Raw genomic sequence first — 21474 nt, 5'->3', positions numbered from 1 at the left:
CTGTAACAGAAAGAAGAATGTCGTATTAATACAATACCTTATTTGCACAATATATATATCTGCATTTTAATGAATGTAATATTTAAAACTTATAAATTGGGACATGCAAAAATAATGTTAACTATATGCGTATATATTTTACTCGTACTGAGAATTTTAGAGAAATAATCTTTATACAATTCGAGAGAAACAATTGTAAAGATAATGAAAAAAAGATTAACAAGATCGCGAGAAAAAAAACGAATTTTTATTATTGCAATGAATCTTCTCATGCGAATATGAGGAAGACGCATTCCCGGAATATTTAAAGAGATAACGGTAAAGAAGCTATTATTATTAGCAATTAACCGCGTTTAACCGTGTGCCCACAAGTACGAAACTCTTCGGTAAATATGAATAGACGCGAGAGAGAGAGAGAGAGAGAGAGAGAGAGAGAGAGAGAGAGAGAAGCACTCATTTTAATTATATCGTTGGTATTCATGAATAAACATGAATTCTGGATCTGACGTCCAAAATGTCCGCGATATCACGCGAAACGGCAATCTCTGCCGAGCAGAAGAACAATGAGGAAGAAGACTGGATAATCTTTGTTACGCATAATGAAGCTACCTGGGATAGCTACCGTGAATTTCTATGCAACGACAGAATGATGGGTCAAAAATCACGGGAGTCATATAGTTATGTAAGAAATATATATATATATATATATAAATTTTGTTTTTATTCCTACATATATAGTATATAAGTATTAAAATTTTATAAGTTATAAAATTAAATAAATATGACTTATCAAATTTTATCTTTATTTTAGTACTAAATTTTTAATTTCAACACTAAAATTTGATGAATCATAAAATTTATTTTATAACTTATCAAATTTTAGTACTGATTACTTATTTTTTAAACAAGCAACTGGAAACTGAGCGAATAGCCAAACGCGAATGTTAATGCGTCGATTTCGCAGAAAATAATTTTCTACGAAACTGATAAGTGCACAGAGCACATATTTTTCTTGGTGTAGTTATTTTTTATTCCCACTGTGTATATGTATATATGTATGCAGCATCTCTGTAAATTACAGTACCGGCCAAAAATATATCACCTTCAGGATTTTTGAGCATAAATTTAATTTAATTCACTTACTTATACAATTAATTTTTTATATTATTAAAATTAAATTTTTATATTATATTTTATGAAAAATATTTTATTTGGTAAGTTGTATTTACTATCGAAACATATATTATGATATTATAAATATCCATGCACTTTAAATAAAATTATACTCAAAAACACTAAAGGTGATATATTTTTGGCCGGTACTTATCTAAAGAATAAAGTATCGTATCACGATTAATTTGAATAAAAATATAAAAATTACACGCTAAAATTACGAATGGAAGACATATATATATATATATATATATATATTTCAGTAAATTTTATATCAATTCTTTTATGTACTCTCGTAGATTGCAGTCTCTCTGTCCGAGAATATTTAACACAAACAGTCGCTTTGTAAGCTAAAGATCTATATCGCCCTCTTCATTTTCATGATGAAAGACTACACAGGTAGCGTATTTTCATTTATAATTGCAAGTAACTTTCTCACGGGCGTCATATGCTTCATATATACCATTTGTATTTGCTTTATACATTAAACAAATTTATTAAAAACTTTCCTAATGAGATTAGCTGGTAGTTACAGAAATTACAAATAAAAGTAGCTATCAAACATTAATTGTCAACATACATATACTCTCTTGCATGAAAATTAATACTAAGTAATTAGTGTTTGTTTCTATAGGTACATTCAGAATATTAAGTATATCAAAATATCTTCTCCGAGAATTACAACAACAATAAGGATGTCATTTATATTTATCATTTATATTTAAAGCCTCACAAATACTCACCTTTATTTGAGATACCTTGCTATCTCAAATAAAGTTATCTATATTCAAAATAGGTCGTAATTGAATCATATTAATAAGTCTCGTTCAATTTTCGATAAAGAGGAGTACAATATTTTACGAGGTCACCTCTCGCCAAAGCGAATATTTTCCCCGACACACCCTACGAACATTATAATATTTTAATAATTCAGAGCGTTAGGATTTCAAGTTGTTGCAAGAGGCGAGCGACTGTGATGATAGAAAATATTATGTCAGACGACCGGCAAGTTCTCTTTTCCTGCGCTCGCTCTATTGACTAATCTTATCAGCGTTGTCATAAAGGAAAATAACCCACGGACGCAGGAGAGAAAATTATGGGATATTAACCTCGTTTCGTAGTATACCAGATGTCGAGAGGTCGAAAATCAAACCGGCGAATCCGAGCTTGAAATGTTTGCGATCTGTCGTTTACAAAACGGTCAGCAAGATTAATGCCGTCAATCGCGACGCGATTAATGCGTGCAAACTTTCTCTTTTATTATATACCGAACAAACGGCATAAGCCGATTACTCTTTCAAAACAATATTTTAATTAAAAAAAGAATGAATGAAGAACGTAATTTAATATTTCATAATAAAGTCAGTTCAGGAATCGTAGTTTGTGCCGTTTCCGGTGCTCATATCAGTCGGTTAATCTCCTTTTTTTTTTTTTCGTCGCGTGAGCGTTCCGTCGTTTTTATCTTAGTTACCGTATGTCACATTAAATATATCTATGTAAATATACGTAAAAATATAGTAGAAAGGAAAGTTATTAAAAACAAGTGTGCGCGATAAAATTACACAATGAAATCGTATTATATCATATCTGTGATATTAATTAAGCTTCTCTACAGGAATTACAAATTTTTCTTCAACGGCTTAAGATAGTCATCCGGCATTGCATTTTACTTAACGCATACATTCATGTAAATAAGGAAAAAAAAATGAAGGAAAATGGTAATGGCAATGCCGTTAAATATCGACATTTATTTTGCATTTGCAATTCGTCGGCTTTGCAATCTACGATTTGATGCAAATTGCGAGAATTGATAGAAAAAGGTCCGCTCGGAGGAGCGAGACGCTGAATTAAATCGTTTCTTTTGATGATCGAGTATCTTTGAGACTGCCGTGCGGGAAAGGATCTCTGCGAGATTCGCGACTTGTCCGGATAAGGAGACGAGACAAGTGGAAGAGTCGATGTCTCGTTTACCTGAAACGCGAAACGGATAAAAGGGAACCGTTTCTAAAGGGACCAATATCAATTGCTTGCTTCGACGGATACAGACAATCTCAAAAGATTCTCGCTTTTAATTTCTTTTACATTTGTGTGCGACCAGTTCTCTCGATATGAAATCTTAAATTGTCAGGAGAAACCGTCCACCTTTTGCGATTATCCGAGGAGCAGATAGCAAAGTCATATAATAGATTCTTTTCGATCTTTTCTAGAATATAATTGCATTTATTAATCTACTATCGAGCAGACATGACTGCAACATTAAACAAGAAAAAGCGCGGTATAATTTTTTTAAAAAGAATTTAAAATGTACACGTACTACTCCTTATGATAGATTACAGAAAATAAAAAGATAAGCCCCAGCTTACGTTTTAGCTGCGGCGCAAATAATTCCTCTGTTATTGCTACCAATTAATAATAATGTAAATTTATGACAGCGTTAACGAGCATCTTGAGGATTACTCATACATCTGTTAGAGACGCGTAAGCTGAAAGCGTAAGATCGGATAATCCACGATCAATCGACTATTTGATACGTATCGATATTGTCAAACTGATCCGACAAAGAGCTTCTGGAGCATATAAATTGTTTACCTATACAGGATGACGCCGAACGTTCCAGTCAGATTTTGTGATCTGCTAAGAAATTTAATTCAGAACAAAAAGTTTTATAAACATCAATCCAGAAATGTTTCCTTAAAAAGTAAACCTCTAAAGAATGATTTTCTTTTTATAAAATCAAATAAAATAAAAAGATTTTTATTTTTTATTTTTATTGCATGTAATTTTTTTTCAAGTTTATTAAGTTTTCCATTTTTTTTTTTTTTACCTTTCGTTTTTCCTTTCTTCTTTTTCATCCTCCTATGGTAAAATTTAAATACGGAAAAGTAAAATTAAATTCAAAATTTTTTAGTGGAATAACTAATAGGTAAGACAAACATTAAAAATTAGCTAAACTAATGAGAGCATAAAAAGATATGAAGAATATTTTTCAAAAACTCTACCATCAACAGTCGAGGAAACACATTTTTTTATACATATGAAACTGGTTATCTTAAAACTTATGGAACGTAATGAAAATATTTTAATTTAATTTGAAAAATAATTTAATGCAACTTTTGTTTCGATACTTTTTGTTAATAAACACATACTTTTCCAGATATTTACAAGAATTTATAAAAAAAACCTGATATTTCAAAAGTGCTTTTTAAGGGGGCATTTTTGGATTTCTATTTCACAGAAAATTTTTAATTCAGAATTAAATTTTTTATCAAAGTACAAAATCTAGTTGGAACGTTTGGCTTGTATAATTGCATATTTTGTATTAATATATATTTTATAAAGAGTTTTTATATCATCATAAAAATCTTTTTTTGTTACGTCGCTTCGTTATGTGATATTTGCACGGAATATATTTGAACATATTTCCTAGGCTTGTTACTCGTCGAACTAACGACGATGACTCTCTCTACGGCAAAGTTAAAACGATGGAAACTTTACTCGAGAGAAATTGCATGACGGACGCAACAGGAGCGGTTCCAATAACGCATTAACGGAGGATCCCTCGCGCGTAAAACGCATTAGTTTAAAATACAGAGGCGTTATTATGTTGCAGGTGGAAGTTGCAGGCCGAAGCTCGTATCTCTTGCAAACATTTACAAAACTTCGATACGGCGAGCGAATTTACAGCTGGAGATTTCGACGATGCAAGAAAGTACATGAAAACTGTCGCGCCACAGTAGATACTCGCTCTTAGTTGCTCTCTCGTTACCGAATTTCAAATGACAAGCGTCGAAGGCAAATACCCCGATCGAGGACGAATACAAAGCACTTGACGATAAGTCCTGCACAGGCGGCGAATGCATCATGAATATTTCAAGTCCCGTAAGTGTGTCTGCCGCTCTGCCGGTAGAAGCTGTTTCGAATTCAACCGAAGTTGAAGCAACGACCAAGTGTTCCGCCTCCTCTCTTCCTCGCCTGAAATCGATGAAGCTACTTTTTTGTCGGCCCAGTCGCAAGGGAAAAACAGCCGCGCGAGCAGCCACCGTTATTGTCAATAAAAATGTCGATAAAAATCGAGAAATCGTGTACGCGTCTCCTACCACGAAAACACGAAGCGTTTAAAAATAACAATTCAAGAATAATAGAGGAAATCATTTTCGCTCTTTTGTTGCTTTCGCGGTCTCGCTTGTAATCCGTCAAGAAATACAACATGTGCCTAGCGCAAGTAGCGAGTGACAAATGTGAACACGTGACTTAATCTCGCGGTGCCTCGTGTCTCTACCATTGTAACCTGGTAATACATTTTTCCGCACCGCTGCCGTCGTGGTAAAGTAGCTCTATTATAAACGGGAAAATTTTTTCTCTTTTTTTATTCCATGTTGATTGACGATCATTGTGCTTAGAAAAAAATCTACTTGTCAAACTCCCGTTGATTTAAACAATCTCACAATCTCGATTAAATTAGAAGCAAATTCTGTTGCACAAAGGCATTGACATTTTTTTTTTTTTTTTTTTTTTTTTTCAATAAAAATACACGATTGACGTTATCGAAAATGGTCCAATTTTCGTCGTTTGACTGGCAATGACTCACCACGTTTCTCTGCAGAGTACTAGGATTGAGAACCATCATTCGTTTTTGTTTCTTTCTGATTAGTCTGCTAAGTCTCTGAGTTCTTTGAGCACAGGTCAAGGGCTTCCCTGAGATCGGAAATTCGTCCTGTAGCTCGTCCTCGAGATCGTCCTCCACGCTCTTTTCCATTTGCTGCGAGTTCTGCCTCGCCGTTACTGTACTCAACGGCACAGCTTTCGCGATCAGAGTCTCGCTTCGTACGCTCCAATTGGACCCACCATATTTCTTCATGTTCATCAGATCACCTATGCTGCCCCTCATGCTGCTGCTGCCCAGCTGAAGATTCGTCCGAGACATGGCGGGCGAATGCGGCAGCGATTCCGAGCATTTTTCCGTCGACTTTACGACGTCCGGCAAGATCGTCTTACTTTGAAGCTTATCCAGATCCGATAAGGATGATCCCCGACGTATTTTTGCGCGCGCTTGAAAATTTTTCTTCAAAAACCTCTCTTTCTCGCCACGATTCACGCTCTTCGAGGATAAGGATGACTTCATAGCGAACAGACCCGCCTTCAGAGGGAATAATAAAGCCCATTCCGTCGACTTTTCTCGAGTCTCCATTGTGTACCTTTTTTTTTTTTTTTTTTTTTTTTTTTCTCGTCCCTCTTAAAAGACTGATAGAAGCAGAGAGAGACTCAATAAAATAGCTCTTTTGTTTCAGCGGAAATGGAGAACTCAATTCGTCGAAACGTTATCATTTTCCCGAGTAACACAAGAGTCACTTGATATTCTCGTCGTTCGCGACGATTTGAACACAGTATTTCGTTATACAGACACGAATAAAATATTGAAACAAATGTTGCGGTTACGTTGGAGGATATCGTTATCTTCGCGATAATTTCATATCCGGCCCGATATTTAAGGATTTCCGTTTCTGTTATTATCGGTTATATATTGTGTCTTTGTATTTTAATTTTTACAAAAAATTTTTTATACATGACGTCGCATTATTTTCTTACAGCTCGTTGTATTTGTCTTCATTGCACATGTACAGTTGACAGATATCTGACATTCTCCTCTTTTTTTTATCCTCTTGGAAATAATTTCCTCCGACAAGTTCTTTATATTTTACATATAAATCTCTCATGCCTTTGCGGTATTTTTAAAATTGAAAAGCGTAACGCGATTTTTTATTTTATTTTATTTATTTATTTTGACGCGAATTTATAGCTTCGCGCGCGCGAAGAAAGATCCTCTTTCGGCCAGTTCCACGATCACACTCGCTAAAAAGATCCGAGCGCGAGAATCGAGAAGAAGGAGGTGGTCAGTTTCCCTCGGTCGGATCGCTAGGTGGTATTTTCACTTAAGTTAACACGACCCCCCGTGCAGATGTACCCTTTGCGAGGCACCCGACGACACTTCCGTCTAATAAAAGCCTAATAACGATCGATACAATCGCCCCGCCTCTTTTGTTCGCCGATTCGTTGTAGTCAAGGGTGTGCTTAACTTCGAGTCCGAAGAGAGCCGTAACTTCAAGGGAACTTGAAAAAGCTTGAATAAGTCGCGTTCCCTTCGGTTACGGGCATCTTTTGTACGAGATACCGACACCGACTCGTACTCGTACGGCAATTGTTGACTACTACAATACTATCGAAAGGAAAACGCTCAGCTCGCGTTGACAAGCGCCAGCGAGCGCGATAAGCAAATGGCGGGAGGCGAGACCTTGTCGCGAAGGTGATAGCGATTCTTCGTCGTCGGACGAGGCAATCATACGGGTTTCTGATTATGACACGGGCCACCAGCTTGACCTACATAGATTACGTTTTACGAGGTCCTAACGCGCGTATGCGTATACACGTGTATATGAACAAGCTCCAAGAGTATCACCTTCAATTTGTTCAAAGCGCCGGTAATTAATTTGATTACACGTATGAAAGTTTGATGCTGCCAATAATATATTTCTTGATATATATATATATATATATATATATATATATATATATATATATATATATTCGCAACATAATTCATTAAAATATATGAATTACATAAATTTATTAATATTATAAATATATTAAATATGATTATGACCAATGATTATAACTGGAAAATTATAATGATGGAAAATTAAAATAACTGGATGTTAATAAATTAGACCGATAAACTTTGAAGGAAAATAGAGGATGTTAAAACAAACACTTTTTATTAATATTAAATATTATTTTGCTTTACGACGTTTTGTTTTAATATGACATTTTAAAATAGGAGATTGTGACTGATTGTGAGAAAAATTAAGTTATTATCTTAATCTTGATTTGAATTTTTCTACTTACATCATTTATTTTTTGTTAATTTGTTAAAGTCACAAATTTTCTATTTCATCATGTAGTACCTATTAAAACATAGAGCAAAATAATATTAATAAAAAATGTTTGTTTTAACGTCATATATTTCCCTTCAAAGTTTGTCGGTCTAATTTTTTAACACTCAGTATACGTATATATGTTTACAAATTTCACGTATGAAAATTACAAACAAAGTTTCAATGTAAAGAAAGGCTCCAATAAAAATAAATAATGTATGTAAAGGGCCAGAAGAGAAAAATAAATATAATAATCATAAATATTTACATAAATTAAGAAATCATGAAAAATGCGGATATATGTGCAATATAATAATTTACTTATCTTGAACGCGAGAAATTGTGCGTGAGGAACGGAACAATGGCAAGATAAGGGCCACGTTTATCAAGGCGCGTTCGACGATGGAATGTAAAATGTACGGGACGCAGAGGAATCCGAATATATAAAATGCAAAGTGAGCGTGGCCGGAGCATAGAAACGTACATTTTTATGTGAATAATAAAAAAACGCGGCAGCGCGAGATGCGACGGAGAAATCCGGCGCGATGGTACCCGGACTAGTCGGCCGTCCGCGATCAAGTATAAGAACGTGTCTACACGTAAAAGCCATTTTATCAGCAAGAACAAGAAGGGAGAAAAAGTACGTGCGGCAAACCGACGCTTGAGCTCTTGTAAATCGCTTTTGCAAGAGACCGCGGTTCTTCCAAGCAATAGAAAAATTTCTTTGTCGTCGAAATATCATCGTTCTAATGCGACCGGATCATTTGTCTTTTCGAGAAGGAAAAGAGGAGAGAAAAACTCGAGCCACATCCGGAAATTATATTGCAAACTTTACGCCAGCTTTTTATCGCGGCGACAATGTTTTTCGAGTAGACTTTAGAGACGCATGATATTCTCGCGACATATCGTGAAAATTGCACGCCCAGGACTCCTCGGCCCTCGGCTTAATACTCGGGCAAATCGATCCTAATCGTTTCCCGGAGGACAATTATTCCGCCGAGGATAGTTCTTTCGGGGGGGAGGGAGGGGGGGGGGGCAAGAAAGAAAATAACGAGAGAGCGAATAGAAAAATAAATGTGCGAGGACACGCAAAGGCGATAATTGATCTCTGCAAGAATAGCAACTAAATTCGGCCATTATTTCTTTGAGCTTGAAAAATTCGCATTCACTTGCAAAATGATTGTTTAAAAACAGGATGCATGTTTCTCTTGTGCCGCCGATTCTTTTTATTCTCTTTTCTTTTTTTTTTTTTTTTTTTTTTTTTTTTCAAAAGAGTCGCATTTTTTACACAATATCATGCGGGGGCGTAAGCCTTTTTAAAAATCGACAGTCATTCGAGCCATTGTTGATTGTAACAATTACGGCGCCAGAGGAAGCGACCTTCCGTGCAAGAGGAAAACAAACAATCGCTTCGCCAACTGTCTGTTTCGCGGGAATTTACATTTTCCACCACCGCGGGCCAAAGTTTCTCCACCATATATCGACTGCCGACTCTTGCGGCTCTCTCTTTCCCAGGAGTGCACCAGGTGCGTACTCCGGTCCTCTCGCTCTTGGCCCGACAAGACTGCGTTAATGGAAGTTTCGTGTAAGGCAGGACGATAATCTGGTAGCCGGCGGTAATACGACGACGAGAGCTAAACTTTTCAAGTGCAGCGATATACCTAGACACGATAATGAGCGTCGATAATTCGAGATACTTTATGTCGTCAAGTTTCATTCGCTTCGCACCTAAATCAATAACGGTGTACGACGGTAATAATGTTTAACGATCATCGATTAGCACGATACGAAATGTCGGCGCACACGAAACTCGAGGAAAAATATGTCTTTATCGCGAGTTATGAAGAGAGTTAAGCGAGAGGAAACGTAGCTCGCGGGTAGAAAAAAAAAAGTAGAAAAAAATAGCCGTAATGCGCTTATATCGTGACTCTTATACTTATCATTGTATTCTCGAGTAAACTCGAGATAAAACGAGCGTTTCGCTGAAACGATGCTATCGATATGTCACGCGAATGCCCGATCATTTTACAGTTTCGTCGCATCCTTCTTGAAAGTAACGTCACGCTTCCTTATCTGTCTGACATTTACAAAAAAATATTTGCACAGTTGTTTCGCAGCTGTTATATACATATGCTGATGCACGTGTATACCGAATCGAGTCTTGTTCCTCGTCTGGCGGCCGGAAAAGCAAAACTTTTTCTGTCAATCAATAAAAAGCAAAACCTCCCGGCCTGCATTAATGATAACGTCGTTAGCGTTCTATCAATCATCATGACACATTGCCGAGTGCAAGATATGAGCACAAACTAGTTTATGCAAATAAAATATGTCCGTACAGAGATAGAATCGACGAGTTTCTATTTTACCTAATTTAAACGTCGCCTCATTGTACTTCGTCGATAAGGGATCAACGCACTATCGCGACCTTTCGGCCTTTACAATTAACACAAAAAATGAGCAAAAAAAAAAACCCGTAGTATGCTTCGTCTGTACGCGCGATAAATCGACACTGAAGGTAACGATTGACAAGGCTGTTGTAACTTTCGTCGAGGCCTATGCGGGCCACCGGCATCGCTACATATTTTCAAAGGTCGTCGTTACAGTCATTGACCGTCGTTCGAATCTCGTGTAATTGATTTTTAATTAATCCTCGTTATCATTTAATAGTATCTTGGCGAAGGTAAAAGATCGAAAGTAAATTTGTTGTTGATTCGATTTTTAAAATCGCCATTATAATCGTCGCTTCACCCCAATCAAATTTGAATTCATTTTTTTTTAAAGAGCGTAAACCTTACGTACGTTTAGTTGCATGATGATCTGATTGTACGCCCAATGCCAGCGTTGTCTCGCCGTCATTTCCGGACGTTCTTTCAGCTGCGTGGGTACGGGTGCGACTCCGACCATCTCTAGTAGCTCCTCATCGGCTGGCGGCTCCGGCGGACTCCTCGGCGGAGTGTCCATCTGAACGCTTTCGTCTAGTGACGCCTGCTTAGTTATGCTCCCTGAAATCGAGTCGGCCCATTGATGGATTAATAAATTGTAAAGCAATATAATTTTTTTATTTCTTTAATAATAATTAATAAGATATTTTCTTACCGCGCGGACTTTCAATATGCGACGGGGCCCCTTTATATTGTTCCAGTGAGTCCTCTCGAGAGTTACGAAGCAAGGCTTCTTCACCCCGTTCGTACCTTCGGCAATAATATAAATTTATTGTATACGTACAAATTAAAATATCGAAGGCATTAATTACTTTAATTTTATACCTCTCAAGAGTCTCGTCCCGCATCTGATAGTCTCCGTTTATCGCGTTGCTGAGAACGATATCGCTCTGATCTATCGATTCCTGATCCTTAAAGTGACCGCGTTGATAGCTTTCCGCTCTGGAAATGGGCTGCAATGCATTAAAGTTCTGTCCGTAATTGCTTCCTCGTAATTCTCTCTGTTGATATGAATCGGTCCTGGTGAGAGGCGGCTTGAATCCTTCAGTGGTCGACGAGAAAGAGTCTTTCCTGGTCAGCTGTGAATACGAGTCTCTATGGTTGTAAGAATCCTCGGGGAAATTATCCGAGGCATAAGAGTCTCCTCTAGTGAGCTTCGGCTTCTGCGTCGCTGACTGAGAGTGTTGACTTAGCTGACTCTGATGCGACAGCTGAGAGTCCTTTCTCTGTGGCTCTTTGGGAATAATCTCTGGATATTCCTCGTCTTCTATAATGTCCTCCTGATAGGAATCCGTCCTGGCTAACGGTCGTTTGCCGTTCACCACGATATTCGTGGTGGTATGGACCATCGCAGTGGTGGTTACGTGATTGCCAGTCACGTGATTGACCATTGTCGTCGTCTGAGATTGAGCAATATTCAGCGAGGATTCCACCAAAGTGACGGCTGCGGGGCTTGAATCACCGGCCGTCGAGTACTCGTTGTATCCCTTCTTCAATTGATTGCTGCTGACGGAACTCACAGCAGTCTCGAACGAATCCTTCAGCTCGTCGTCTCTGGACTCGAGCGAATCCGTGTTTTGCTGAAGAAGCGGGCTGGCTTCGCGCTTATTGCCGAGCTTCTTCCTTCTCGAGGTGCTCAATGACGCGTCCTCGTTCTCTTGATAAATGTATTCTGATTCACTCGACGGATAACCATTTGTTCTTGTCTGTCCACGAGGCGTAGTCACGGAAAGCTCGGGCACTTCGCTCTGTCTTCTGTCCGTCGCTGTTGCCGGGCTCTCTTTGTAACGCTGCTCCTCGAAGGATCCTTGATAAGAGTCTTGATACTCGTCGTACAACTCTTGATCGTATTTTTCCTGATAAGGTTCCTGATAATTGTTCTTGTACGTCGTAGGCACATTTTCCTGTTTACTGTATGGCGTTTGATAATTTACAAAATCTTCCTGCGGTTGCTTTGTATAAGATTCCTGATAGTTATCCTGCGATGTAACAGGCACTTGATTGTACGTCTCTTGGTACGTCTTTTGATAATCGGTCGACGTATTGATATTGTACTGGGAATCGTACTGCTCTGGCTGATACTGATTATATGTATTCGTGACGTTATTCTGATCATAAACGCTCGACGGCACGGTGCTAGCATTATAATCGTCGTATTGCTCTTGATAAACGTCCTCCTGTTTAAAATCCTGTTGATGATATTGAATGTTGTTCTGATTAAAACCCATCTCGTGATAATTGTCCTCGATTATCATACCGTCAGGCTTATCGTATTGATTCTTCGTCTGATTCGTGTACTGGTGATCATTTGCCTGGCTGGCGATCGGATATGTCGTGTCTAGATAGGATTCTTGATACGTTTCAGCATTCTGCTGCGCGTAAGGTTGCTGATACTCATCCTTGTACGAATTTTGCTGCGCGTATGTAGTTTGCCCGTAGCTGTTCTGTGTCTGCTGTTCCGGATACGATTGGTCGTACTGGCCGTCGACCTGCGTCACGTATCCGTACTGATTATCCTGATTTATCTCGGGATAATGAGGCTTGTTAGCAGCGTGCACCTGGTCCATCTGGTCCTGGCTCTGCTGCTGACTGTAAATGTTCTCCGCATACGTGTCCTGCGGAAGATTATCCTGACTACGGTAAGCATAATTATAGTCCTCGTTGTAGTCAGACTTGTAGTAGCTTTCTTCGGAGGGCGTTCGGGTCTTTGGCAGTTGTCTGCTCGGCGTAGCGGGCAGAGAGGCGAGCTTACGGTTGATTATCACGTTGCTCGGCTTGGTCGGGGTCGGAGGTAGTTTCTTACCGGTGCCGCCCTCCTGCCGCGACATCGGACGCTGCTGCGGCTGCAAGATCTTCCGGCGACGAGTATTGTATCCGCTTTACAAAAAATATTCAGCAAGAATTACACTTTAATATAAATGTACCTGTGTTTTTTTTTTAAAGTTTTTGTAATTTTAAGTAAAATCAATTTGGCTTTACAATTTTGTGTAATTATGGCTTTAAAAATAAATTTGTACACTCGAGATTTGAAGTAAAATAATTTATATAAATAGAGAAAAATTTACAATAAATATAATTCTTCTCTGGAATAACGTACTTATAATCAAGTTCTTCAGACTCGTAGCTACGCTGTCTGGTAACAGTGGGTCTGTAATCTGGCCGATGTATACCGATGCTCGAAGCTGGCCTTTGTGGAAGCGTCTTTCTGTTTCGCTTATTTTCATAATACGTACTTCCCAAGTGCCGTTTCCCTCCGCTGTCCCATTGTCTGTCTTCGTCGTCCTGACCGTATCTACGAAAAGAAACAAGTTTTAATTTTGTCAACAACGATTTTATCGTTTCTGTTTATTCATTCCTCTGATTTACCTTTCATCTTGATAGACGTATCCCGTTATGTTATCGTAGTATTCGTTATACCTAATATCCGTCTCACATTCCGGATACGTAGCGCTCATTTTACCCACTCTACCGTCGCTGCTATATCCATCGGCGTAATACGAATGATCGTCATATAGAGTCATTTGTCTTTCCAGAGACGGTCTTCTGTATGGAATTGCTTGGAAAATACAGGCACAAATGTCAAACTTATTGGTTTTCATCTCTGACATTATCTTACAACAAATATTCGATAAAAAACAAATAAAAATATGTGGATTTATACATAAAATTGGAACTGGAATGTACAATACATAAAATACATAAAAATAATAAAGGGGAAAAAGAGAGAGAGAGAGAGAGAGAGAGAGAGAGAGAGAGAGAGAGAGAGAGAGAAAGGAAAGATTTAATTAAAAAAATTTTCATTACTGATATTTTACAGCAAATATTCGATAAAACTAAAATATAAACAAATTAATATAAAAAAATATGTGGATTTAAATACATATTAAATTTTAGACATATAACACACAAATGAATATAGCGTTTGAAATTTGTAAACGCATAAGAATAGGGGAGAGGAAAGATTAAATAAAGAATATGGGGAAAAAAATATAGAATTTTATTTAATCTGCAGTGCATTTATAATTAGAACTTAGTACCTTTCCCCCGTCTTTTTGTAGTAGATGTGTTGTTTGAGTAGTATTCAGTATCGCTATAAATTCTCGCGTCGTCGACCTTCGTTCCGTGATAATCGTAACCCTCGCTGTACCAGCCGTCTTGGCTGAAAGCATGAGATAACGATCAAAAAACGTTGATCACATCAGAAATGGGGGATTTAACTGAATGAAATGACTCATGATAAGGGGCTTTTATCTTCTTGAATGATCAGCTGCAATTACTAACCGCATCATGCAAACGTCTGTGAGCTGGTTAACGCATCGTTTTGGCTTGCTAATTAATATCTTTGATAATTCGTAATTTTTAATTTTAATGACATTTTACACAATTTTCTTTCAAAATTCAATATATATCTTCTCATTAAAATTCTATACTTATTGTCAGTAATAAAAATAGCAGAAGTAAAGCCAGGTGTAACTAAAATAAAGCCATATACAACTATTAATTAATTCTAAAGCGTGAATCTTATTTTTTATAACATTGTATATTATTTATTTATTTGAGAAAAAGAAAAACAAGTCCCTCTGGACTATATTATATTTTTATATATATTTTATATATATACATTATAAATGCTTTTGCATTATATATACTTGGCAATGCGTGATGGCCTACATTATAACGAACAGTGTTCGCTCGAGTTGTAATCACTGTTGCGATCGATGTGTTTGCAATTGCATATGGTTAATTGAGTGCAATGCAATCGCACAAGCTAACTCAGCATTGCGATAATTCGCGAGATGGTGCTGTACGAAATCGTGATATGCTTAGGTAAGAATAAAATATGATAGATGAAGTTGATAATCGCGTAGAGCGTGAGCGTGTGCTGTACAAGTAAAAGTCATTGAAATTCTCACGAAACCGCGCGGCCGCGCTCGTATTCGTACCTGTCGTCGTAATCCCACGTGTGCTTCCGTCGTCTGAATCAGGCAAAAGAAAATAATAAACGCTTTTCTTCCGTCATATCAATTTCTATAAACTTATAAAAACTATGCGCAATTGTCGCACAGACAACAGACGCTATACATATTTTTGCATAAAATAGCATCGTGTAAATTAACGCTTGCAGGAGCCGTCAACTTGTGTTATAGCACATTAGTTTACTATCTCTTATTAAGTCTATATGTTATAATTAAATATACTGAATCATTACAATTGAATATATACTAGTGAATTACCGCGATAACTCGACTCTGTAATACCTGTATTCCTTGTAGTGCTTCGGTCTACTGTTGTAAAAGAGTGGCTCGGAAGACTCTGAAGGGTGCTGCTGGGTCTGCATGTATCTCTGCGGTAGAGCGTCCTCTGGATATGGCTCGTCGTATCTCGGACTGTGGCCCGAACCTCCGTAACTTCCGTAATTACCAGGTGCCAGCCTTCCTCCGACGGTGACTGGAACCTGGCGACGTTATCCTCTTAATTGATTGTTGCGTAATTAGCGACAAGAGAATATAAGTGGATTAGAGAAGTTGATTATTCAAATAACAATAGTCCAATCGGACCTTCTACCCTTACAAACGGAATAATTGAAATGAATAATATCGTTATATGTTGGAAATGTCGTAGGATTTCAGGAGTATTGATATATTTATCTGATTCGCGAGTTTTCCTGCAAGTCTTTCTGCGAATCCATCGTCGATCAATACCTGATGATCGTCTCTCTCGTAACTATTTTCTCTCGATGTCTCGAGGGACCTTTGAGGTGTAGCCAATTGGTTGGCCGCCGTACGAAACTGTGAGGCCGAGCTGTTGGCGCCCTGTCCACCTACTGGATAATTCAAGTCCGACGTGTAGTCCGAGTCCTCCGAGTATCCCGCTGAAAGATGGATTACAAAGTATAATCTGTGCCGTGGAAAATGATCCGGAAAAAAAAGCTCCTTTAGTATAAGCTCAACGACGTCTGATAATGCCCTGACAACTTTGCGTATCAAAGATTTATAGATATCGAAATCGTCGCTTCGCTTCGGCAACGTTGTTACCAAAGTATCATTTATTTTTCTGCAGCTGACATATAGCAATAACAAAACGTAGATAACTGAAAGAAGAAGTGGAAATCATACTTGAATGTAGACAGAGATGCAAATTATTTTACAATAATTCTCACAGCCTAGCCTATATATCGCGCGCGCGCGCGCGCGCAAAATGTAAATCGATAATACATTTCGCAAGATTCACGTTTACATCGGCATCGTAACTTGATAGTTCTCTGAACAAAACGTGAAGCCAATTCCAACTTGGGCGTGATAGTTTCGCAACTTCCCGCAGACAGAATTGGTCGATATTGATAGAATCCGGGAACTGAAGTGGTGCAATATAGCAGGAAGCAAGATGAGTATAATTAACAGCCATGCGACAAATTGATCTTTAAGTAGGCGTCGTCTTTGGATTTTCTTTTAGGAGACTCGTGGTGTGTTTCTTCTTTTTTTTCCGGAAAATTGAGAGACCGGTAGAAATGCAAATTACCGTACAAAAGGTATTGTGATAAAAACATAGAACGGAAAAATCGGCCAGACACCAATGAACTATCCAGTACAAAGAAAGAAAGAGAGAGAGAGAGAGAGAGAGAGAGGGAGAGAGGAAAAGAAAGAGCTAATCTGCTTACATGCCTTCTGTTCATAGCTGTTACACTTGGATTCGCTAGAAAGGGGTTTACTAGAAAGGGAGTAACAAGGGTGGTAAGTTACCGACGATATACGTCGATGGCCGATAACACATATGAAATGGCGTCCCTTATGCCTGTTTCTCTCCAGAGCACATCTCGCTACACATATTCTCCGTGGATAAGAACGGCGTATAGTCGCCGATCGTAGATAGAGACTAGCACGAAACCAAATTGATTTCTCGCATGAAAAAACAGGGGCGTAAAAGTTTTATGACTTACTCGGAAGTAGCGTTCGAGCGAACGACCTAGAAAGCCACGGTTTCTAAAAATACTGCAAGTATGTCAGACGTGTAGATGAAAGCGTTGGGTGACGTAGGCTGCAGTAAATTAACGCTCGCGATATAAATTTTACAGCGGTATCCAAGCATGACAATTCAATCTCTCTCTTCGCGCCTTCTCGGAGTTAAAATAAAATAAAATAAAATAAAAATGCGAATATAGTAACGGTCCATAAACGATACCCGGCGCGGGAGAGTATCGCGAGTAGTAAGAGTGTATCATAGATCAGACGCGGCGAGTTAGTAGGAAGCGAAAGGGGATATATCGCGGGCACAAATCTTTTTGAATAAAACTGAAATTCAAATAATGCAATATATACGCTTTTATTTTATAAAGCTCACTCTTTCGCAAAGAACAAATCGATATAAAGATTTCTGCCTTTCGTGAGAAATGCGTACGTTTCATTTACTCGGATTCGCTGCGAATCAAATTTCCTCGGAGGAAAGAAAAAAACTAGATTTTCCGATATATATATATATATATATATATATATATATGATGTGTGTGTGTGTGTGTATTTTTCATATATATATATATATATATATATATATATATATATATATGTATATGTATATCGCGAGCGAATGTGCCGGATAAGAGATGAAATCGATCGGGAACGTTTCTCTCTCTCGCCGCAAAGAGCATTCGAATGAAATATCAGCCATCTAAACTGTAACTTGACGGTACTTACAGTGGCCTATATTGTATAATATCTGCCTTCGTGCCTGTTCGGCCCGTGCCTCCTGGTCCATCATGTTGTTCAGCATTTCCAGCTTCCTCTGCAGATCGGCCGCCTCCGTGTTCTCGGGGTCTTTCGAAAAGATAGATATCGATGGGGAAACAGTTAATCGCGAGTCTCGATAATCTGACGTCTTCAGTCGATCTGTCATCCTAAGTTTACTTAGATACCAACGATTCTCTCGTGAAAAGAAAGATAAATAAATTATTGAATATATACATTGTTTACATATCGTATCTACAATAATGTTCCACTAGTACATCTAACGAGCTCGCGACCAAGAGCAGGATTATAAGGATTCGACATTTAGACAAAATATTATTATTTACTTCTTATGCATTATATATATATATATATATAATTGTAGATTTTTCATTAACCGACGTAAAACAAAACGTAAAGCGTCTGCTTACCGTACTCGGATGTACACATTGCTCGAAAATTCTACGAATTTCGATAAGTGGTCCAGAGAAAGAGCAACTACACTAGATTACCCTGCATAAATAATATAACTCTCAGCAGTTATTTCATCTCTCTCTCTCTCTCTTTGGCTCTTCTCTATTATAATTACATATTGAACCAATAAACTCCGAGGAGAGTTTGTAAACTTTATCAAGCTACGACAACGCCGCGAGTCGCCGCTTCCAGAGTTTCAGGCCGATTTATTACGGGACCACCCCATCCCAGTCAACAATTCTACCTCGCTCTGACGACATTAGAGAATATTTCCCGGTGCAAGGAAAGAGGGGCAGAGAGAAAGAGAAAAAGACGACCATGGCGTTTACTCTGCGAGCAAACTGAGCGCATCAATTTTCCGCGTCACCCTCGCGTTTCTCATTCTATCCTTAAGACTGAGAACTTGCCATTTAACCAGCACTTCGATCGGCTACTTGGAATGTGTGATATACGTACGCGTCATAATGAAAATATCCTTTCGTTGGCGTTATTCCAAAATGGATCGCACTTATTATTTCATCCACGTCTTCTACACTTTTTTTTGGTAGCATTTAAATCTTGCAATTTTACTTGCAAATGGCTATCTTTTAGTATACAGACGTTTTTTTTTCAATTGCGAAATAATAGCTCCTTGCGATCTTGGCACACCTACTTTGCACTTCATCTCTGACGTTACGAAGTCGCGTGTGTCTCGTGATGCATCTTGTGCAAGTTCCGTTGAATCTTAATAATCGTTGGGGCAACTTGCCGCTGTATACGATAAAGAAGTGTTTTCCTACCCCTCTGGATGCAATTAAAAAAAGGGTCAAGCCCTGAAGGAGATCTCCCGCAAACTTCTCGGAAGAGTACTACTTTCCTTTGAGAGAGCCGCTACCGGGGCGCTCGTTTCGGTCCTACCTCAACCTCGGCGTATCTTCACCCTCCTCTCCTCCCTCGGTGACCCTCGTGACTACTCGCCCTGCGGTTCTTCCGTCCGTTTTCTGCCGCGCCGACTCTCTCTCTCTCTCTCTCTCTCTGTCGTCTCTTCGAAGTACAAAGAAAAAGCCACATCGAGCTAGACCCAGAGTACCATAACGGTAGTTTGAAAAAAGCGGCCTCGCAATTTCGACACGCCTTCCCGTTGTTTCGTATTCCCGGCAGGACGGGGTGAAATAAATACAATGTTGCAACTGCAGGCGCCGGTAATGGCGTGACAGTAACAGCTGGCCACCCACATATTAACAAACTTTGCGCGATAACGCGCGGTGACGGGCATAATGAAAACGAAGAGAGTCATCTCCTCCTCTCTCGCTCTTGTCTCCTTTTCAGTATCTTCTTTTCTATTTCTTGCTTTGCTCGCCATTTCCTTTTATTTGTTACTTTATTGGACATCAGCTAAGCGGCTAAATTAGGGGTATTGGCGTCGCGTCGATACGATATCGCATTATCGTAATCGAATATATTGACGACGAGACGACATTTCCTCCATAAATTTTCACACAACAATCCTATTTATGTCATCCACTAATTGTAAGTATTATCGCGATATTACGTATTATTTTGTCCATTTCAATTGCCAGGAATTTCCTTGAATTTCCTCAGTCATCTTTAACTCTGTGCACAATTATGGTAGAGCGACCTTCCGGAATCGAAGGAGAGGCCGTATTTCTCGCGGGATTCTCAAAGAAACGAAATAAATTTCACACAATAGAGCGCCGAAACCGTAGTTCCCACCCTCTTCATGTACTCGCGCTGCTTGAAGAAATTATACCACGTTACTGCTGCTTCTCAAGCAGACTCTATTGATTCTTCTGCGACTTTAGAGAATCGCTTCAGCTGACTTTAAATGGGTATCCGACGTCTCTTCTCGGTGTAAACTCCGATTGAAAAGATTTTCTGCGTCAATATAAAGGGTTTTGAGAACCGCTTGAAATCTTCTCAGACATTTTATCATCATTATCATTATTATTTTATAGAAAATTAGCGTGATAAAGCAGCGCGAATTTAATTCCAAACTTTGACAATTATAGCAGTCTTTTCTTGGAGATTATTACATGTTAAACAATTAATCTTATTATGTTATATAATGTTATTTCCATTTTAATGTATTAAAGCGTATAAAAGTATCTATTAGATGATTATAAAAATCCAATATCCTATTTTCAGATTATCCTTATAAAAGCTGCGAACCGCTTAAAACAGCACCAAAAGTGTGTATTTAGTTCCAAACGGGTCACCTTATATACCGGCAAGCAATACAGGCAAGGATTTATTGGCAAGTTAAATCCCCGGAAGGTCGTCTTCGTTCTATTCATCACCCCTCGTCGCTCTTATCTCTAACTCCATATATCCGGTTCGCCCCTTCGTGCCCGGCCACACACGTGGCTGAGCAGAAGCGTGCAATTAGTCCATTTCAAATAACACGAAGCATATAAATAGAACATTTGTCGATTATTAGACAAATCGTCGATATAAATATTAATGAGCTAATCTAAAAGTATCAATGATGATATATCGAATCGCTCGGTTTTAAAACGATAGTTTCGATTTTCGACAGTGGTGATTTCAATAGTGAATAGTCATTAAGATACGTATTTTTCTTTTGCAGGTTACAATCAATTAATTTTTAATATCAATTTAAAAGTATGAGAGAATATTTTGGGAAGACGTATAAAACAAAATTGCGTTTCGGACTGATATATGATGACGAGGTTGATAATTTGACCGATTTAACTGACAAGTGTTCTATATAATTACTCC

The 21474-nt window shown here is 38.3% G+C and overlaps 1 protein-coding gene across 1 annotated transcript in view; it reads right to left on the bottom strand.

The window, feature by feature from the left end:
- The window catches only part of LOC140666236 (uncharacterized), a 91139-nt gene that overhangs the window by 28123 nt on the left and 41542 nt on the right, over nt 1–21474 (bottom strand). Inside the window, exons 7-16 of the mRNA XM_072893192.1 lie at nt 18232–18351; nt 16246–16415; nt 15802–15998; nt 15487–15519; nt 14581–14702; nt 13910–14099; nt 13641–13835; nt 11369–13420; nt 11199–11293; nt 10902–11104 (exon numbers count right to left, since the gene is read on the bottom strand). Of these exons, the coding sequence (XP_072749293.1) occupies nt 10902–11104; nt 11199–11293; nt 11369–13420; nt 13641–13835; nt 13910–14099; nt 14581–14702; nt 15487–15519; nt 15802–15998; nt 16246–16415; nt 18232–18351 (3377 nt within the window). The remainder of the gene's footprint in view (nt 1–10901; nt 11105–11198; nt 11294–11368; nt 13421–13640; nt 13836–13909; nt 14100–14580; nt 14703–15486; nt 15520–15801; nt 15999–16245; nt 16416–18231; nt 18352–21474) is intronic.

Source organism: Anoplolepis gracilipes, chromosome 5 (genome assembly GCF_047496725.1).
Source record: "Anoplolepis gracilipes chromosome 5, ASM4749672v1, whole genome shotgun sequence".
Lineage (NCBI taxonomy): Eukaryota > Metazoa > Arthropoda > Insecta > Hymenoptera > Formicidae > Anoplolepis > Anoplolepis gracilipes.
This window is presented reverse-complemented; position numbering and strand designations above follow the sequence as displayed.